Source organism: Eschscholzia californica, unplaced genomic scaffold, assembly GCF_041429995.1.
Source record: "Eschscholzia californica isolate CP2 unplaced genomic scaffold, dmEscCali1.0.p SCAF_2, whole genome shotgun sequence".
Lineage (NCBI taxonomy): Eukaryota > Viridiplantae > Streptophyta > Magnoliopsida > Ranunculales > Papaveraceae > Eschscholzia > Eschscholzia californica.
Genome location: NW_028238309.1, coordinates 172733 through 187836, shown reverse-complemented (window position 1 = coordinate 187836; position 15104 = coordinate 172733). Strand labels below are relative to the sequence as shown.

Below are 15104 nucleotides of genomic sequence, written 5' to 3'. Positions count from 1 at the left end.
AATGGCTAAAAAGGAATTGTAAGGAACTCAGTTATGATGAGGTTTTTATTTGGAAATATAAGAAACAAAATCACAGGTTGCCTAGTTCTCTCTGCAAACAAAACTGTACTGAAGAACACATATATGCAAGTAAATAGCTTCCTTGAGAGGAAGGTATTCGATCAAGTCAAAATGCCATTACTATCTCAACTACTTTCAGTTTGAATCAACAAATTTCTTGTTTGTGCAGGTGGTTTTCTTTAATTCCTCATTTATTGAGTTTCACTCTTCAATCCAATTTTCAGTAAGATTCTGCAAATTTTGTTTTTATTTAGAGCACTCTTTAATCCAGTTTAGATATAAGTATTCGTACTTGTGCTTTTATTGGTGGCAGATTTGGTGTATAAAAATAGCTTCTGAAAGCAAGATTTTCCTGCAACATTCCTACTTCTTCATTTACTTCCATGACGAGAATGAAACATAATAGCTAGCATTAGTTGAAGTATTTGAAATACCTACTTCAAATATGTAGCCCAAAAGTGTTGAATGAACTTATAGAGTTATAGTTTCCTTTTTTTCTTCATTTCCCTGCTGATATATTCAAGATAATTACGTATTTACAAAATACTGTCTCAATTCATCCTGTTTCACCAGATTCGGATGTGAAATGGTTCAAATTTCTCATATTTTTCTCTTCCAGTTTTTGGCGGCCTTGTTTGAGGCTTTCTTTTCTCAGAATATTACGTCTAATTTTATTTTCGGGGATTCGTTAGTTGACTGTGGAAACTATAACTACATTGTTTCTCTGGCAAAACAGCCAATTATGTTCCCAATGGGATTGATTTTGGGCAGCCTAATGGACGTTTCACCAATGGAAGAACAGCTGCGGATTCACTTGAATTCATATCATCAGGTCAAAGATTGGGCTTGAAAGATATTATTCCTCCTTACTTGGCTCCAACTACAACTGGAGATATTGTTCTGCATCTGCTGGAAATGGAACTCTTAATCACACTGGCAAGATATTTGTAAGTTTCTATCAAACTGGATCAACATAATCAAGTTCGTACATTGGTTAAGACATAAAACTCTTAAATTTGTAGTATTGGTTGAATCGGAACATAATCAGATATTATCCCCTATCTCGCCCTCCTTTCGTAAACTGTTTGACTCTTTTCTTACTGATTCAAATTAACATTATCTATACATTAAGCCGAATCATAACGTCGCGCATACTAGACAAGACATAATCTTGAAACTCGGGACTCCAACATCAGCTTCTATATTTTTGGGGAAAGCGTTCTTCTATTGTGAGATCGGTTCCAACGATTTCCTAGACAACTACCTGACTCCGATTATCTCAATTCCTGAGCAGAAATTGATTTCTCCAGAAATGTTGTAGATTCGTTGATTTCAAGATACAGACATCAACTGACTGGAAGAACTCGTCATCTCTCACCACTTTATAAACCATAAAATTGTTGCTTACTTGGAATTTGGAAATCTACGCAGAGTTTCACATTCACTTTTTTATTCGGTTCGTTTTTTTACTTCATGTAGAGATTGTATAGCTTGGATGCTAGAAAGATAGTTGTTGCAAATGTTGGACCTATAGGTTGCATCCCTTTCCCAAGGGATATAAACCCATCAGCAGGAGATTGCATACCCGAATGAATTAGCCAAGCTATATGACAAACGGTTGAATATGCTTATCATGGAGATGAATTTAAATCTAGTTGGATTTGTACATGCAGATGTTTACCACATTGCAGATGACATCATCCAAAAATTTCAATCTCATGGTAAGTTTTTTTTTATAGAATTTAAACCCTTTTTGTTAAAGTAGGACAATCAGATAGAGCTTAAACTAATGATTAACTACACAATGAATTAGTAGGTCTTGAGGACTCTAGCTCAGCATGCTGTCATGTTGCTGGTAAATATGGAGGCTTGGTTCCATGTGGGCTGGGTTCTAAAGTTTGTGAAAACCGATCGAAGCATGTGTTTTGGGATGAAGCTCATCCTTCTAACTTCTGAGGCTGCTAATCATATAATTGCTAAGCGTTTGCTCGATGGAGGCACTAACGACATGTACCCCCAGTTAATATCCGGAAACTCTTTCAGTCTTAATCTCGGACCTTAGGACCCCATGATCGTATTATGTTTATCATTTGAGTTTCCATGTCCTTAATTCCTGTCAGGATCAATATTGTAAAACTCTTATGTGTAATGTTAAAGCTTGTGTACTTTCTACCTGAATCAACTTAAGATCTAATGAATTATAATGCAGATCCTATTATAATTTGTTTAGACCAACTTCCATTTCAGTGTTAATGGCTAAAAGGGAATTGCAAGGACCTCACCTATGGTAAGGTTTTGAGTTGGAACTATAAGAAACAAAAGCTCAGGTTGCCTAGCTACTTTGAAGAACAAATCTGCATTGAAGAACACATATATTGTAATTTGCAAGTAAATATCTTCTTTGAGTAAGGGATTCAATCAAGTTAATTACTATCTCAACTACTTTCAGTTTGGATCAGCAAGGTACGTCTTCTTCTTCCAACTATACAGTTTATATCTTTCTGGATTTTCTTTTCCGAACATTGGTTTGACCAACTAAACATAGAGACAAGAAGAACGGGTTGGTTCAATCTTATAAAACCAGACCCTCATCAGTTATCAATATTGTCTTTGTTTTTGATACCCAAAGTTAAGTCGACCAAGTACAAAGTTTTACAAGTCCATTAACCTATACGTGGGGTTTGGACCCTCTGTCAAGGGATGTCGTACATATCTAACTGAAGGACTAGAAATTGTAGCTAATGAAAAATCTAAACATGGAGTTAATTTCTGGATTAGGTTTTACATAAAGGTGACGCAAAACATGTAACTCTTCTTACTTAATCATTTTCCTATATAAATTGCAACCGGTTCTCTTCCTTGTGAGTATAGTAGTTTTGTTTATTGCCCAAATACCATAATCAAGTACATGCAACACTAAAATTCCGGACGGGGAGGAAGCAAAAGAAGTAGTTTTGTTTATTGATCAAACCCTTTACGGGCATAGTCCAAAATCAGAAGCAGATGTCTGCAAATGTAACTAAGGTGCGATTCTTTTTTTACGGTTTGGGTTGAAATCCCCTATAAAACTTTATATAGTAGAACCTCATGAATTTGTCTTTGACATATCAACAAATATTTATATTGAACAAGCTATCCTATTATTCTCAATGTGTAATAGTAACATTGATTTAAAGAAAACAAATTTACTACTCAATTGGATTCTACTAGTATATTTGAGTAAGTAGTTGAACCAAAGAAAAGGGTTGTAGCAGTTGGAATTCAATATGAATAGATGATTAGGTTCTATTTTAGGGATAAGAATGACTAACTTGTCCTAATCACCAACAAAGTTCAGTTAACAATTTGATAGACCAATCTGTGTTAATGGCTGAAACGTCGGTGAGAAGTATCCAGAAGGGTGTCGTCTTTTGGAAAATTATAAACAAATCTATGTTGAAGAACAGAGTAATGTTTAAAGAGATTAGGTGAAGTGCTAAAGTCAAATGTCATTACTTTCCCCAACTACCATTTTAGTTAAGTGGACACATGTATGTCTCTCCCCCCCAGGAGACTAACGTTCGAATCTTACCGTTAAAATAAAGAAGATTCTGGTTCGACTTTTCGTCTCCCCACAGGTTTCTGGTTAGCACATGTGATTTCTTGAATTGGTCATTTATTGAGTTTCACTCTTTAATCCAGTTTCGCTATGAATATCCATTTTGTTTTTATGTGTATAAAGATAGCTTCTGAAAACAAGATTTTCCTGCAACATTCCTGTTGATTCATTACTTCCATGACACGAATGGAACATAATAGCTAGCATTAGTTGAAGTACTCAAAATACCATTACTTCAAAATTCAAATATATAGCCCAAAAGAGTTGAACTCATAGAGTGATGGTTTGCTTTTCTTAGTTCATTTCCCTGCTCATACAAACCGAGATTGGGAAGTATCGGAATATACATAAGAAAAAACTGACACTTTACAGTCATGGGTGTACCATCAAATTCTCATATTTTTCTTTTTCATTTTTTGGCGGCCTTGTTTGAGGCTTGCTTTTCTCAGAATATTACGTCTAATTTTATTTTCGGGGATTCGTTAGTTGACTGTGGAAACAATAACTACATTGTTTCTCTGGCAAAAGCTAATAATGTTCCCAATGGGATTGATTTTGGGCAGCCTACTGGACGTTTCACTAATGGAAGAACGGTTTTGGACATTATTGGTCTGTGTTCTTTCTTGGATGTTCTATCTATTATATTGTTCTAATCACACATGGGATTCAGTTTAATAAATTTGGATTTTTCATATCATCAGGTCAAGAGTTGGGTTTCAAAGATTTTACTCCTCCTTACTTGGCTCCAACTACAACTGGAGATGTTGTTCTACGTGGAGTCAATTATGCATCTGCTGGAAGTGGAATTCTTAATCACACTGGCAACATATTTGTAAATTTCTATTTAAATAGATTAACTCAATCAAATTTCATACATCGGTTAAAACAAAACTCTTAAATTTGAAGTATTGATCGAATCGGGATATAATCAGGATACATTCGCCCTATCTTGGCCTCCTTCCGTAAGCTCTTTGACTTTTTTTTCTTATCCAAATTAACACAATCTGTGCATTAAGTAGGGCGGTCGAATCAACTTGGACGCACAACTTGATAACTTTGCGAATACTAGACAAGATATTATCTTGAAACTCGGAACTCCAACAGCAGCTTCTACATTTTTGGGGAAAGCGTTCTTTTGTTTTGTGATCGGTTCCAATGATTTCCTAGACAACTACTTGACTCCCATTATCTCAATCCCTAAGCAGAAGTTGATATCTCCAGAAACGTTTGTCGATTTGATGATTTCGAGATACAGACGTCAACTGACTGTAAGAACTCATCATTTCTCACCACTTTATAAACCATAAAATTATTGCTTAATTAGTTGGAAATTTACGCAGAGTTTGGCATTCATTTTACATGTAGAGAATATATAGCTTGGATGCTAGAAAGATAGTCGTTGCAAACGTCGGACCTATTGGTTGCATCCCATTTCAAAGGGATATAAACCCATTTGCAGGAGATTCCTGTGTTGTATCCTCAAATGATTTAGCAAAGTTGTTTAACAACCGGTTGAAGAGGCTTCTCGTGGAGTTGAATTTAAATCTAGTTGGATCTCAATTTGTATATGCAGATGTGTACCACATTGTAGATGATATCATCCAAAACTTTCCATCTTATGGTAAGTTTTTCTATAGAATTTAGACCCCTTTTTTTCTTAAGTGGGTCAGTCAGATAGAGCTTATACTAATGATTCACTACACAATAATTTGGTAGGTTTTGAGGACTCTAGCTCAGCATGCTGTCATGTTGCTGGTAAATATGGAGGTTTGCTTCCATGTGGGCCGGGTTCTGTAGTTTGTGAAACCCGGTCGAAGCATGTGTTTTGGGATGAAGCTCATCCTTCTGAGGCTGCTAATCTTATTATAGCCAAGCGATTGCTAGATGGTGACACTAACGACATTTACCCAGTCAATATCAGGAACCTCTTTCAGTCTTGATCTCGGACCTTAGGACCCCTTGATCGGATTATGTTTATTATTTGAATTTCCATGTCCTTGATTCGTTTCAGGATCAATATTGTAAAATACTCATATGTAATGTTAAAGCTTGTGTATTTCCTACCTGAATAAAAAAAAAAATAAGATGTAATGAATTTTATTGCATATGCTTTTATAATTTGTTAGACCAGCTACTTCCATTTCAGTGTTAATGGCGAAAAAGCGATTGTAAGGAAGTCACTTATAGTAAGGTTTTGAGTTGGAACTATAAGAAACAAAATCACAGGTTGCCTAGCTACTTTGAAGAAGAGAACTGTATTGAAGAACATATACTGTAATTTGCAAGTGAACATCTTATTTGAGAGAAAGGGATTCAATCAAGTTAATTACTATCTCAACTACTTTCAGTTTTGACCAGCAAGGTACGTCTTCTTCTTCCAACTATACAGTTTGTATCTTTCTGCGTTTCTTTTTTAAACACTGGTTTGACCAACTAAACATAGAGACAAGAAGAACGTGGTGGTTCAATCTTATAAAACCAGACCCTCATTAGTTATCGATATTGTCTCCACTTTTGATACATAAACTTAAGTCGACTAAGTACAAAGGTTTACAAGTCCATTGACCTATATGTTGGTTTCGGACGCTCTCTCAAGGGATATCGTACATATCTAACTGAAGGACTAAAAATTGTAGCTAATGAAAAATCTAAACATGGAGTTGATTTCTGGATTAGGTTTTACATAAAGGTGACGCAAAACATGTAATCTTTCTTATGATCTTATCATTATTGGGGTGTTACTTTCTCCTACAACAAAATGTTTATCTCTGTAAGTAACTCTTCATACTTAATCATTTTCCTGTATAAATTGCAACCGGTTCTCTTCCTTGTGAGTATAAGTAGTTTTTTTATTGCCCAAATACCATAATCAAGTACATGCAACACTAAAATTCCGGCTGGGGAGGAAGCAAAAGAAGTAGTTTTGTTTATTGATCAAACCCTTTACGGGGATAGTCCAAAATCAAAAGCAGCTGTCTGCAAATGTAACTAAGGTGCGATTCTTTTTTTTTTTACGGTTTGGGTTGAAATCCCCCATGAAACTTTATCATTTGTCTTTGACATATCAACAAATATTTATATTGAACAAGCTATCCTATTATTCTCAATTTGTAATAGTAACATTGATTTAAAGAAAACAAATTTAGTCAATTGAATTCCACTATATTTGAGTAAGTAGTTGAACCAAAGAAAAGGGTAGGTAGTAGCAGTTGGAATTCAATATGAAGAGTTGATTAGGGTCTATTTTAGGGATAAGAATGACTAACTTGTCCTAATCACCAACAAAGTTCAGTTAACAATTTGATAGACCAATTAATGGCTGAAACGTCGGTGAGAAAGTAGAGAAGTACCCCGAAGGGCGTCGTCTTTTGGAAAATTATAAACAAATCTATGTTGAAGAACAGAGTAATCTTTAAAGAGATTAGATGTCATTACTTTCCCCAACTACCCGTTTTAGTTAAGTGGACACATTTATGTCTCTCCCCTCCAAGAGACTACAGAGACTAACATTCGAATCTTACGGTTAAAAAAAAAAAAAAGATTCTGATACGACTTTTCGTCTCCCTACAGGTTTCTGGTTAGCGCATGTGATTTCTTGAATTGGTCATTTATTGAGATTGACTCTCTTTAATCCAGTTTGGCTATAAATATGTCTACTTTTGTTTTTATGTATGGCAGATTTGGTGTATAAAAATAGCTTCTGAAAAAAATATTTTCCTGCAACATTCCTGTTTATTCATTACTTCCATGACACGATTGGAACATAATAGCTAGCATTAGTTGAAGTACTCAAAATACCATTACTTCAAAATTCAAATATATAGCCCAAAAGAGTTGAACTCATAGAGTGATAGTTTGCTTTTCTTAGTTCATTTCCCTGCTCATATAAACCGAGATTGGGAAGTATCAGAATATTATACATAAGTAAACTCACACTTTCCAGTCATGGGTGTACCATCAAATTCTCATATTTTTCTTTTTCATTTTTTGGCGGCCTTGTTTGAGGCTTGCTTTGCTCAGAATATTACGTCTAATTTTATTTTCGGGGATTCGTTAGTTGACTGTGGAAACAATAACTACATTGTTTCTCTGGCAAAAGCTAATTATGTTCCCAATGGGATTGATTTTGGGCAGCCTACTGGACGTTTCACCAATGGAAGAACGGTTTTGGACATTATTGGTATGTGTTCTTTCTTGGATGTTCTATCTATTATATTGTTCTAATCACACATGGGATTCAGTTTAATAAATTTGGATTAACTTGAATTTTTCATATCATCAGGTCAAGAGTTGGGTTTCAGAGATTTTACTCCTCCTTACTTGGCTCCAACTACAACTGGAGATGTTGTTCTTCGTGGAGTCAATTATGCATCTGCTGGAAGTGGAATTTTTAATCACACTGGCAACATATTTGTAAATTTCTATTTAAATAGATCAACTTAATCAAATTTCATACATCGGTTAAAACAAAACTCTTAAATTTGAAGTATTGATCGAATCGGAATATAATCAGATACATTCGCCCTATCTTGGCCTCCTTCCGTAAGCTGTTTGACTTTTTTTTTTTCTTATCCAAATTAACACAATCTGTGCATTAAGTAGGGCGGTCGAATCAACTTGGACGCACAACTTGATAACTTTGCGAATACTAGACAAGATATTATCTTGAAACTCGGAACTCCAACAGCAGCTTCTACATTTTTGGAGAAAGCGTTCTTTTATTTTGTGATCGGGTCCAACGATTTCCTAGACAACTACTTGACTTCCATTAAGCAGAAGTTGATATCTCCAGAAACGTTTGTCGATTTGATGATTTCGAGATACAGGCGTCAACTGACTGTAAGAACTCATCATTTCTCACCACTTTATAAACCGTAAAATTGTTGCTTACTTGGAAATTTACGCAGAATTTGGCGTTCATTTTACATGTAGAGAATATATAGCTTGGATGCTAGAAAGATCGTCGTTGCAAACATCGGACCTATTGGTTTCATCCCAGTTCAAAGGGGTACAAACCCATTAGCAGGAGATTTGTGTGTTGTATCCTCAAATGATTTAGCAAAGTTATTTAACAACCGGTTGAAGAGGCTTCTCGTGGAGTTGAATTTAAATCTAGTTGGATCTCAATTTGTATATGCAGATGTGTACCGCATTGTAGATGATATCATCCAAAACTTCCCATCTTATGGTAAGTTTTTCTATAGAATTTAAACCCCTTTTTTTTTCTTAAGTGGGTCAGTCAGATAGAGCTTAAACTAATGATTCACTACACAATAATTTGGTAGGTTTTGAGGACTCTAGCTCAGCATGCTGTTATGGAGGTTTGCTTCCATGTGGGCCGGGTTCTAAAGTTTGTGAAGACCGATCAAAGCATGTGTTTTGGGATGAAGCTCATCCTTCTGAGGCTGCTAATCTTATTATAGCCAAGCGATTGCTAGATGGTGACACTAACGACATTTACCCAGTCAATATCAGGAACCTCTTTCAGTCTTGATCTCGGACCTTAGGACCCCATGATCGTATTATGTTTGTCATTTGAGTTTCCATGTCCTTAATTCCTGTCAGCAGGATCAATATTGTAATACTCTTATGTGTAATGTTAAAGCTTGTGTACTTTCTACCTAATCAACTTAAGATGTAATGAATTTCATTGCAGATGCTTTTATTATTTGTTAGACCAACTACTTCCATTTCAGTGTTAATGGCGAAAAAGGGATTGTAAGGAACTCACTTATGGTAAGGTTTTGAGTTGGAACTATAAGAAACAAAATCACAGGTTTCCTAGCTACTTTGAAGAACAAAACTGTATTGAAGAACATATATATATATATATATATATATATATATATGTTCTTCTCTAAGAAAGGTATATATATATATATATATATATATATTGTAATTTGCAAGTAAATAGCTTCTCTAAGAAAGGTATATTCTATCAAGTTGAATGCCATTACTATCTCAACTACTTTCAGTTTGGATCAGCAAGGTACGTCTTCTTCTTCCAGCTATACAGTTTATATCTCAACAAATTTTCTGGTTTGTGCTGGTGGTTTTCTTTAAATCCTCATTTAATGAGTTTCACTCTTCAATCCAATTTTTGCTGTAAATTCTGCAACTTTTGTTTTTACCAACGGGTGGTTTAGGTCGCTTCTAGAGCTAGATCTTCCTGAGTTGCTTCTTCTTCATAATCATTTATTCTTTGATATATATATATATATATATATATATAGTAACTAGCATCTTCCTGAGTCTCTTCTAGTTTGTTTTTTTAGTTTATTCCCTACTTATAATCTTTGTTCATATCATTTTTCTTTTTGTGGAATCTTGGGTTTTCGTTTTTCTTTCTTCAATCTTCAATTTGAGATACACAAATTTAAAACTAGTGGATTTGTGAAAACTCCTCCCTTCTATGGGTATATCTTTAAATCCTTATGTTTTTTTTCTTTGCTATTTTGTGTTGTTTGAGGCTTGCTTAGCTCGGAGTATTCAGTCTTCTTATTTTTTTGGCGATTCCTTAGTTGATTGTGGAAACAACAACTACATTGTTTCTTTAGCGAAGGCCAATTTCCACCCGAATGGAATCGATTTTATGAAACCTACTGGACGTTTCACCAATGGAAGAACAACTATGGACATTATCGGTCAGTGCACTTCCTTGTTCTGTATATTATGTTGTTCTAATCACATGGATTACGTTTTGAGTTGTTAGGTTTACTTGTGTTCATGTCATCAGGTCAAGAGTTGGGTTTAGAAGATTTTGTTCCTCCTTACTTAGCTCCAACTACAGCTGGAGATATCGTTCTTCATGGAGTCAATTACGCATCTGGTGGAAGTGGAATTCTTAACGAGACTGGCAAGATTCTTGTAAGCTTCTGTACTATATCGTTCAACTTACGCAGTTCCATGTAGCAAATTCTTCCAATACCGTTTTTGTTTAGGGTAATTGTTTTTTATCTGTTTTTTGTTTATAATTGCAAGAATACGAAGTGTTTTACTTCTGATTTGAGTCTATATATTGAACAGATTGGTCGAATCAACTTGGATGCACAGCTCGATAACTTTGCCAATACTAGGCAAGAGATAATCTTCAGACTCGGCAATCCAACAGCAGCTTCTAAATTTCTTGGGAAAGCTTTCTTCTCTCTTTCAATCGGTTCCAACGACTTCCTAAATAACTACATGAATCCCATTAACTTAATCCTTATGAAGAAGTTGGTTTCTCCGGAATCGTTTGTGGATTCAATGATATCAAAATACAGACTTCAACTAACGGTAAGATCTCCTCATTTCTCACGACTTCAAAAGCCGCAACTTTATTGATTATCTTGAGTTTATAATTAAGTTCATCACTTCATTGTTCATTTTCTTTTTCTCTTTTATTTTTTTTTTTACTTTTATGTAGAGGTTGTATCACTTGGATGCCAGAAAGATAATCGTTACGAATATTGGACCTATTGGTTGCATCCCATCTCAAAGGGATGCACACCCATTAGCAGGAGACTCCTGTGTCGAGTCCTCGAATGATTTAGCAGAGTTATTTAACAAACGGTTGAAGAAACTTGTAATGGAGTTGCGTTCAAATCTAGTCGGATCTCAGTTTTTATATGCAGATATCTATCACATTATAGATGATATCATTCGACACTTTCACTCTTATGGTATGTTTATATAGAACTTACTAGTGACTCCTTCATATAGGTCGCTTTCTTTTGAAGTAATAAACAACTGCAAAACTTGTTTTCGACAGGTTTTGAGAACTATAACTCAGCATGCTGTCATGTTGCTGGTAGATATGGAGGTCTGATTCCGTGTGGTCCGGGTTCTAAAGTTTGTGAAAACCGATCGAAGTATGTGTTTTGGGATGCATATCATCCTTCTGAGGCTGCTAATCTTATTATTGCCAAGCGATTGCTTGACGGTGACACTAGCGACATTTACCCAATCAATATCAGGAAACTCTTTCAGATGTAATCTAGGAACTTAGGTGCTTGTGGTCGTATACTATGTTTGTAATTATGGAAATTTCAATGTTCTTTTAGTCATTAAGCATCAATCTTATGAAACTCTTTATCGTAGTGTTAATGATCCAGCCCTAGCTACTCAAATCAAATTGAGACTAGTGAGTCTTGTGAATTGAAACGGCTGTCCTATAAAGTAAAGGTTCCTCCACTTTTTTTATTTTTTTTTTTGTAGAAGTGGACAGTATTTTTTAGTGAACTTGAAAACCAAATTCCTCGAATCCTTGATCTGGAGGTTACTCACACACGCGCTTGACCATTCCAGCGGATGGTTCTCGGCTCCTTAATTTTTTTGTACAAGTCGGCAGGTTTTTAAGGGAGCCCTGAACCCAACCTCCTGGAACCCCTGACCTAGAGCTCAACCACATAAGTGTTTCACCATTCCAGCCGAGGGTTTTTCGCTCCACTTTCTTACTTTCTTTTGTAGAATGTGACAAGCTTGTTAAGGGAGCCTGAAACCCCAAGTTCATCATGCATCGTCGACACAAGTGCTTGACCACTCCAGTCAAGGGTCATCGGCTCGTCTCTCTTACATCTTTTTTGCAGAAAGTCGACCGACTATTTAAGGGAGCGAGAAATGCAAGCTCTTTGAACCCTTGGCTCGGAGGTCAGCCACACAAGTGCTTAACCACCCAAGTTGACGGTTGTTGGCTCCACTTTCTTACTTGATATGCCCTTTCCTGTATTATGCAGATATCAACAGTGATATAAGTACCCCTTGATGACCCCCTGGGTGACCACTCTTATAAGCCACGTAGGCGAGGAGGTCACCGGAGGTACTTTCATCATTTTTGTATGGACATTAGGTAGAACTCAGAATATCATTGCTTGCCATTAGTCCTCTTAAAAGGTGGGGCATGAAAAGAGGCTATAAATAGTTAGCTTTCTTGGCCTTTTTTTTCTATCCCAAAAAGGAGGAAAATTTGAAATATGGTTATAATGACAAACCATCATTTACTTGTTCTCATTAGTATATTCTTTGAGGCTTGTCTTGCCCAAAATTCTCCACCACCACCACCTTCTCTTTTCATCTTTGGGGATTCTTTGGTTGACTCTGGAAACAACAACTTCATACTTACTCTAGCAAAAGCTAATTTCCACCCCAATGGTGTCGATTTCGGGAAGCCTACCGGTCGTTTCACCAATGGAAGAGCAGTTGTTGACTTCATAGGTTCATACTCAACCCCAATCTTGTTCTGTTCTTCTTGTTTTGAGTTTGGGTTTCGTTGAATTTGATTCTTGAATCGTGACGAATGTGATTAAACAGGTCAAGAGTTGGGTATGAAAAATCTAGTTCCTCCTTACTTGGATCCAACTACAGTTGGTGATATTGTTTTTCAAGGAGTCAATTATGCATCTGGTGCTAGTGGAATTCTCAATGAAACTGGCAAGATCTATGTAAGTTTTTCTTATCTCAAGATTTTCGAGTTTTTGAAATTCTGATATTTTGATGTGTTTTGGATAGGGTGGTAGAATCAACATGGATGCTCAGCTTGATAACTTCGCGAATACTCGACAATACATAATCTCAAGAATCGGTTTTCTTGCTGCTTCTGAATTTTTTCGAAAATCTCTCTTTTGTGTCACAACTGGTTCTAATGATTTTATCAACAACTACTTGACTCCAAGTGCTAATTCATTTCTTACTCCACAATTATTTATAGACACATTGATTTTCAGATTCAGACTTCAGCTAACAGTAAGAACTCCTCCCATTTCCTAATTACGATCACTTTAATACAAATACAAATTTTGGAAATTTGCTCTTCTTCATTTCTAATATTTTTGATTTTTTCGATTTTTTGTGTAGAGATTGTATGATTTGGGTGCTAGAAAGATTGTTGTTAATAATCTTCCACCAATTGGTTGCATTCCAAATCAAAGGGATAAAAATCCATTCGCGGGGAATTCATGTGTCGCCTTTCCAAATCAATTAGCCATGTCATTTAACAACAAGTTGAAGAATCTAATCATCGAGTTGAGATCAAATCTTGTTGGATCTAAATTTGTATATGGTGATGCTTACCGTGTCGCTTTTGATATCATTCAAAACTTTCAAGCTTATGGTACCATAACTAAACTTATTTATATCAAATTTAATTGCTAATAATTTTATATCTAAGTTTGATGAAAATATAATGCAGGTTTTGAAAATTCAAATTCGGCTTGTTGTAGGCTTGGTGGTAAGTTTGGAGGTTTGATACCATGCCTTACGATGTCTATAGTTTGTCCAAACCGATCAAAGTATGTGTTTTGGGATTCATTTCATCCCACTGAGGCCGCTAATGCCATTATCGCGAAACGGTTTATGGATGGAGATTTTGAATACATTTATCCGATGAATATTCGTCAACTATTCTACTCTGCTTAGATTGCAAGTGAGTAATGGAGCAAAACACTACCTCAATACCTTTGTTTAAAGATGGATCATGGGCAATAATCTATTCACAACTATGTACATGTATTCTTTTCATTCTTGGTTTTTGTAGTTGTCAAGTTTTATGGGCTTTGGTTTATTATACATTGACCTTTTTTTTAGCAGAGTGGCTATGTATTTGGTATTGAATGCTCCTTGGGATTCATCTATTCATTACATTCTTTAGGTCTCTCTCTCTCAAGTTGCCATGGACTTTTGATGACCTATGGTTGCAGATTTGTAAACCCATAAAGGGCCATACCATATGACATGAACTTCCACTACTTGTGGGACTCGAGACGATTTTGACTCACTTCTACGAGGCCTCAAGCACTAGGATTCATGGCACGATTGTCAAAAGTTCAATATATGATGTATAACGGACCAAAGTATCAATAGATTTTCATTTTCTATGGTTTCATTGCTTTTGTGAAAATTAGAAACAACCATTTGGTGTAATGGAGCATCCACTTTGTTTATCAATCTGTCTCATTCGTCAAAGGTTTAACCAAAATGAAAAAAACCCTGTTTTAGTATTTCTTTTATCATACCGACCATTGGTTGGTACTAGTCTATTGTTCTATGACTATATTCATATAAATAATATAAGGATATAGGTCTTTTTTTGTGATGAAGCTTTCCTTTTTTTGTATTCAAGTTTGTCGTTGTCGAATGCATTTATTTTCACTTTAATTGTAAGGAGATAAATATGAGTAAAATGAATACAAAATTTCAACCAGGTTGTCATTATGAGATTCGCAAAACAAGTTAAGGGCTTAGGACTAGTAAATAAATTTGTGTTATATTACAAATAATTACCTGCACTTTTTGAGGTTACTAATAAAAGTCTGTTATGCTCCTCACTTAGTTACAGTTTAATTTAGAGAAATGATACGTTACTTCTGATGGTACATAATCCGCTAAAATAATATGAATTATGTCTGATGATACATCATCTAATTTTTGTCATGTCCTTTATTTTAGATTTAAGAGATAGAAGTAGCATGTT

At 35.4% G+C, this 15104-nt stretch overlaps 4 protein-coding genes and 1 pseudogene across 7 annotated transcripts; all 5 read left to right on the top strand.

Annotated features, from left to right (window-relative positions):
• Positions 1-533: 533 nt before the first annotated feature.
• On the top strand, positions 534-2215 carry LOC147554850 (GDSL esterase/lipase At4g16230-like; annotated as a pseudogene). The gene is made up of 5 exons (XR_015235414.1): positions 534-1007; positions 1174-1415; positions 1539-1639; positions 1734-1781; positions 1877-2215. The product of XR_015235414.1 is annotated as a GDSL esterase/lipase At4g16230-like (transcript).
• A 603-nt stretch (positions 2216-2818) lies between these two features.
• On the top strand, positions 2819-5763 carry LOC147554849 (GDSL esterase/lipase At4g16230-like). Of its 2 annotated transcripts, XM_086659858.1 has the most exons (6): positions 2819-3084; positions 4222-4267; positions 4360-4490; positions 4678-4926; positions 5024-5279; positions 5375-5763. In XM_086659858.1, the coding sequence occupies exons 1-6, from the start codon at positions 3064-3066 to the stop codon at positions 5596-5598; spliced, it is 927 nt and encodes a 308-aa protein (XP_086515984.1). In that variant the 5' UTR covers positions 2819-3063; the 3' UTR covers positions 5599-5763. The 2 variants fall into 2 exon arrangements, with proteins under 2 accessions (XP_086515984.1, XP_086515983.1); XM_086659857.1 differs by lacking the exon at positions 2819-3084 and having other exon boundaries at positions 3342-4267.
• Positions 5764-7329: 1566 nt separating this feature from the next.
• Positions 7330-9287, top strand: LOC147554848 (GDSL esterase/lipase At4g16230-like). The gene is made up of 5 exons (XM_086659860.1): positions 7330-7838; positions 7941-8071; positions 8261-8497; positions 8591-8846; positions 8944-9287. Exons 1-5 carry the CDS (start codon positions 7604-7606, stop codon positions 9150-9152), a joined length of 1068 nt encoding a protein of 355 aa, XP_086515986.1. The 5' UTR covers positions 7330-7603; the 3' UTR covers positions 9153-9287.
• A 266-nt stretch (positions 9288-9553) lies between these two features.
• LOC147554847 (GDSL esterase/lipase At4g16230-like) lies at positions 9554-11736 on the top strand. Of its 2 annotated transcripts, XM_086659862.1 has the most exons (6): positions 9554-9647; positions 10180-10302; positions 10395-10525; positions 10685-10933; positions 11064-11319; positions 11409-11736. In XM_086659862.1, the coding sequence occupies exons 2-6, from the start codon at positions 10251-10253 to the stop codon at positions 11630-11632; spliced, it is 912 nt and encodes a 303-aa protein (XP_086515988.1). In that variant the 5' UTR covers positions 9554-9647; positions 10180-10250; the 3' UTR covers positions 11633-11736. The 2 variants fall into 2 exon arrangements, with proteins under 2 accessions (XP_086515988.1, XP_086515987.1); XM_086659861.1 differs by lacking the exon at positions 9554-9647 and having other exon boundaries at positions 9697-10302.
• Positions 11409-14285, top strand: LOC147554846 (GDSL esterase/lipase At4g16230-like). Its single transcript, XM_086659859.1, has 5 exons — positions 11409-12850; positions 12947-13077; positions 13145-13378; positions 13490-13745; positions 13824-14285. The coding sequence occupies exons 1-5, from the start codon at positions 12610-12612 to the stop codon at positions 14048-14050; spliced, it is 1089 nt and encodes a 362-aa protein (XP_086515985.1). The 5' UTR covers positions 11409-12609; the 3' UTR covers positions 14051-14285.
• The last annotated feature ends 819 nt before the right edge of the window (positions 14286-15104 follow it).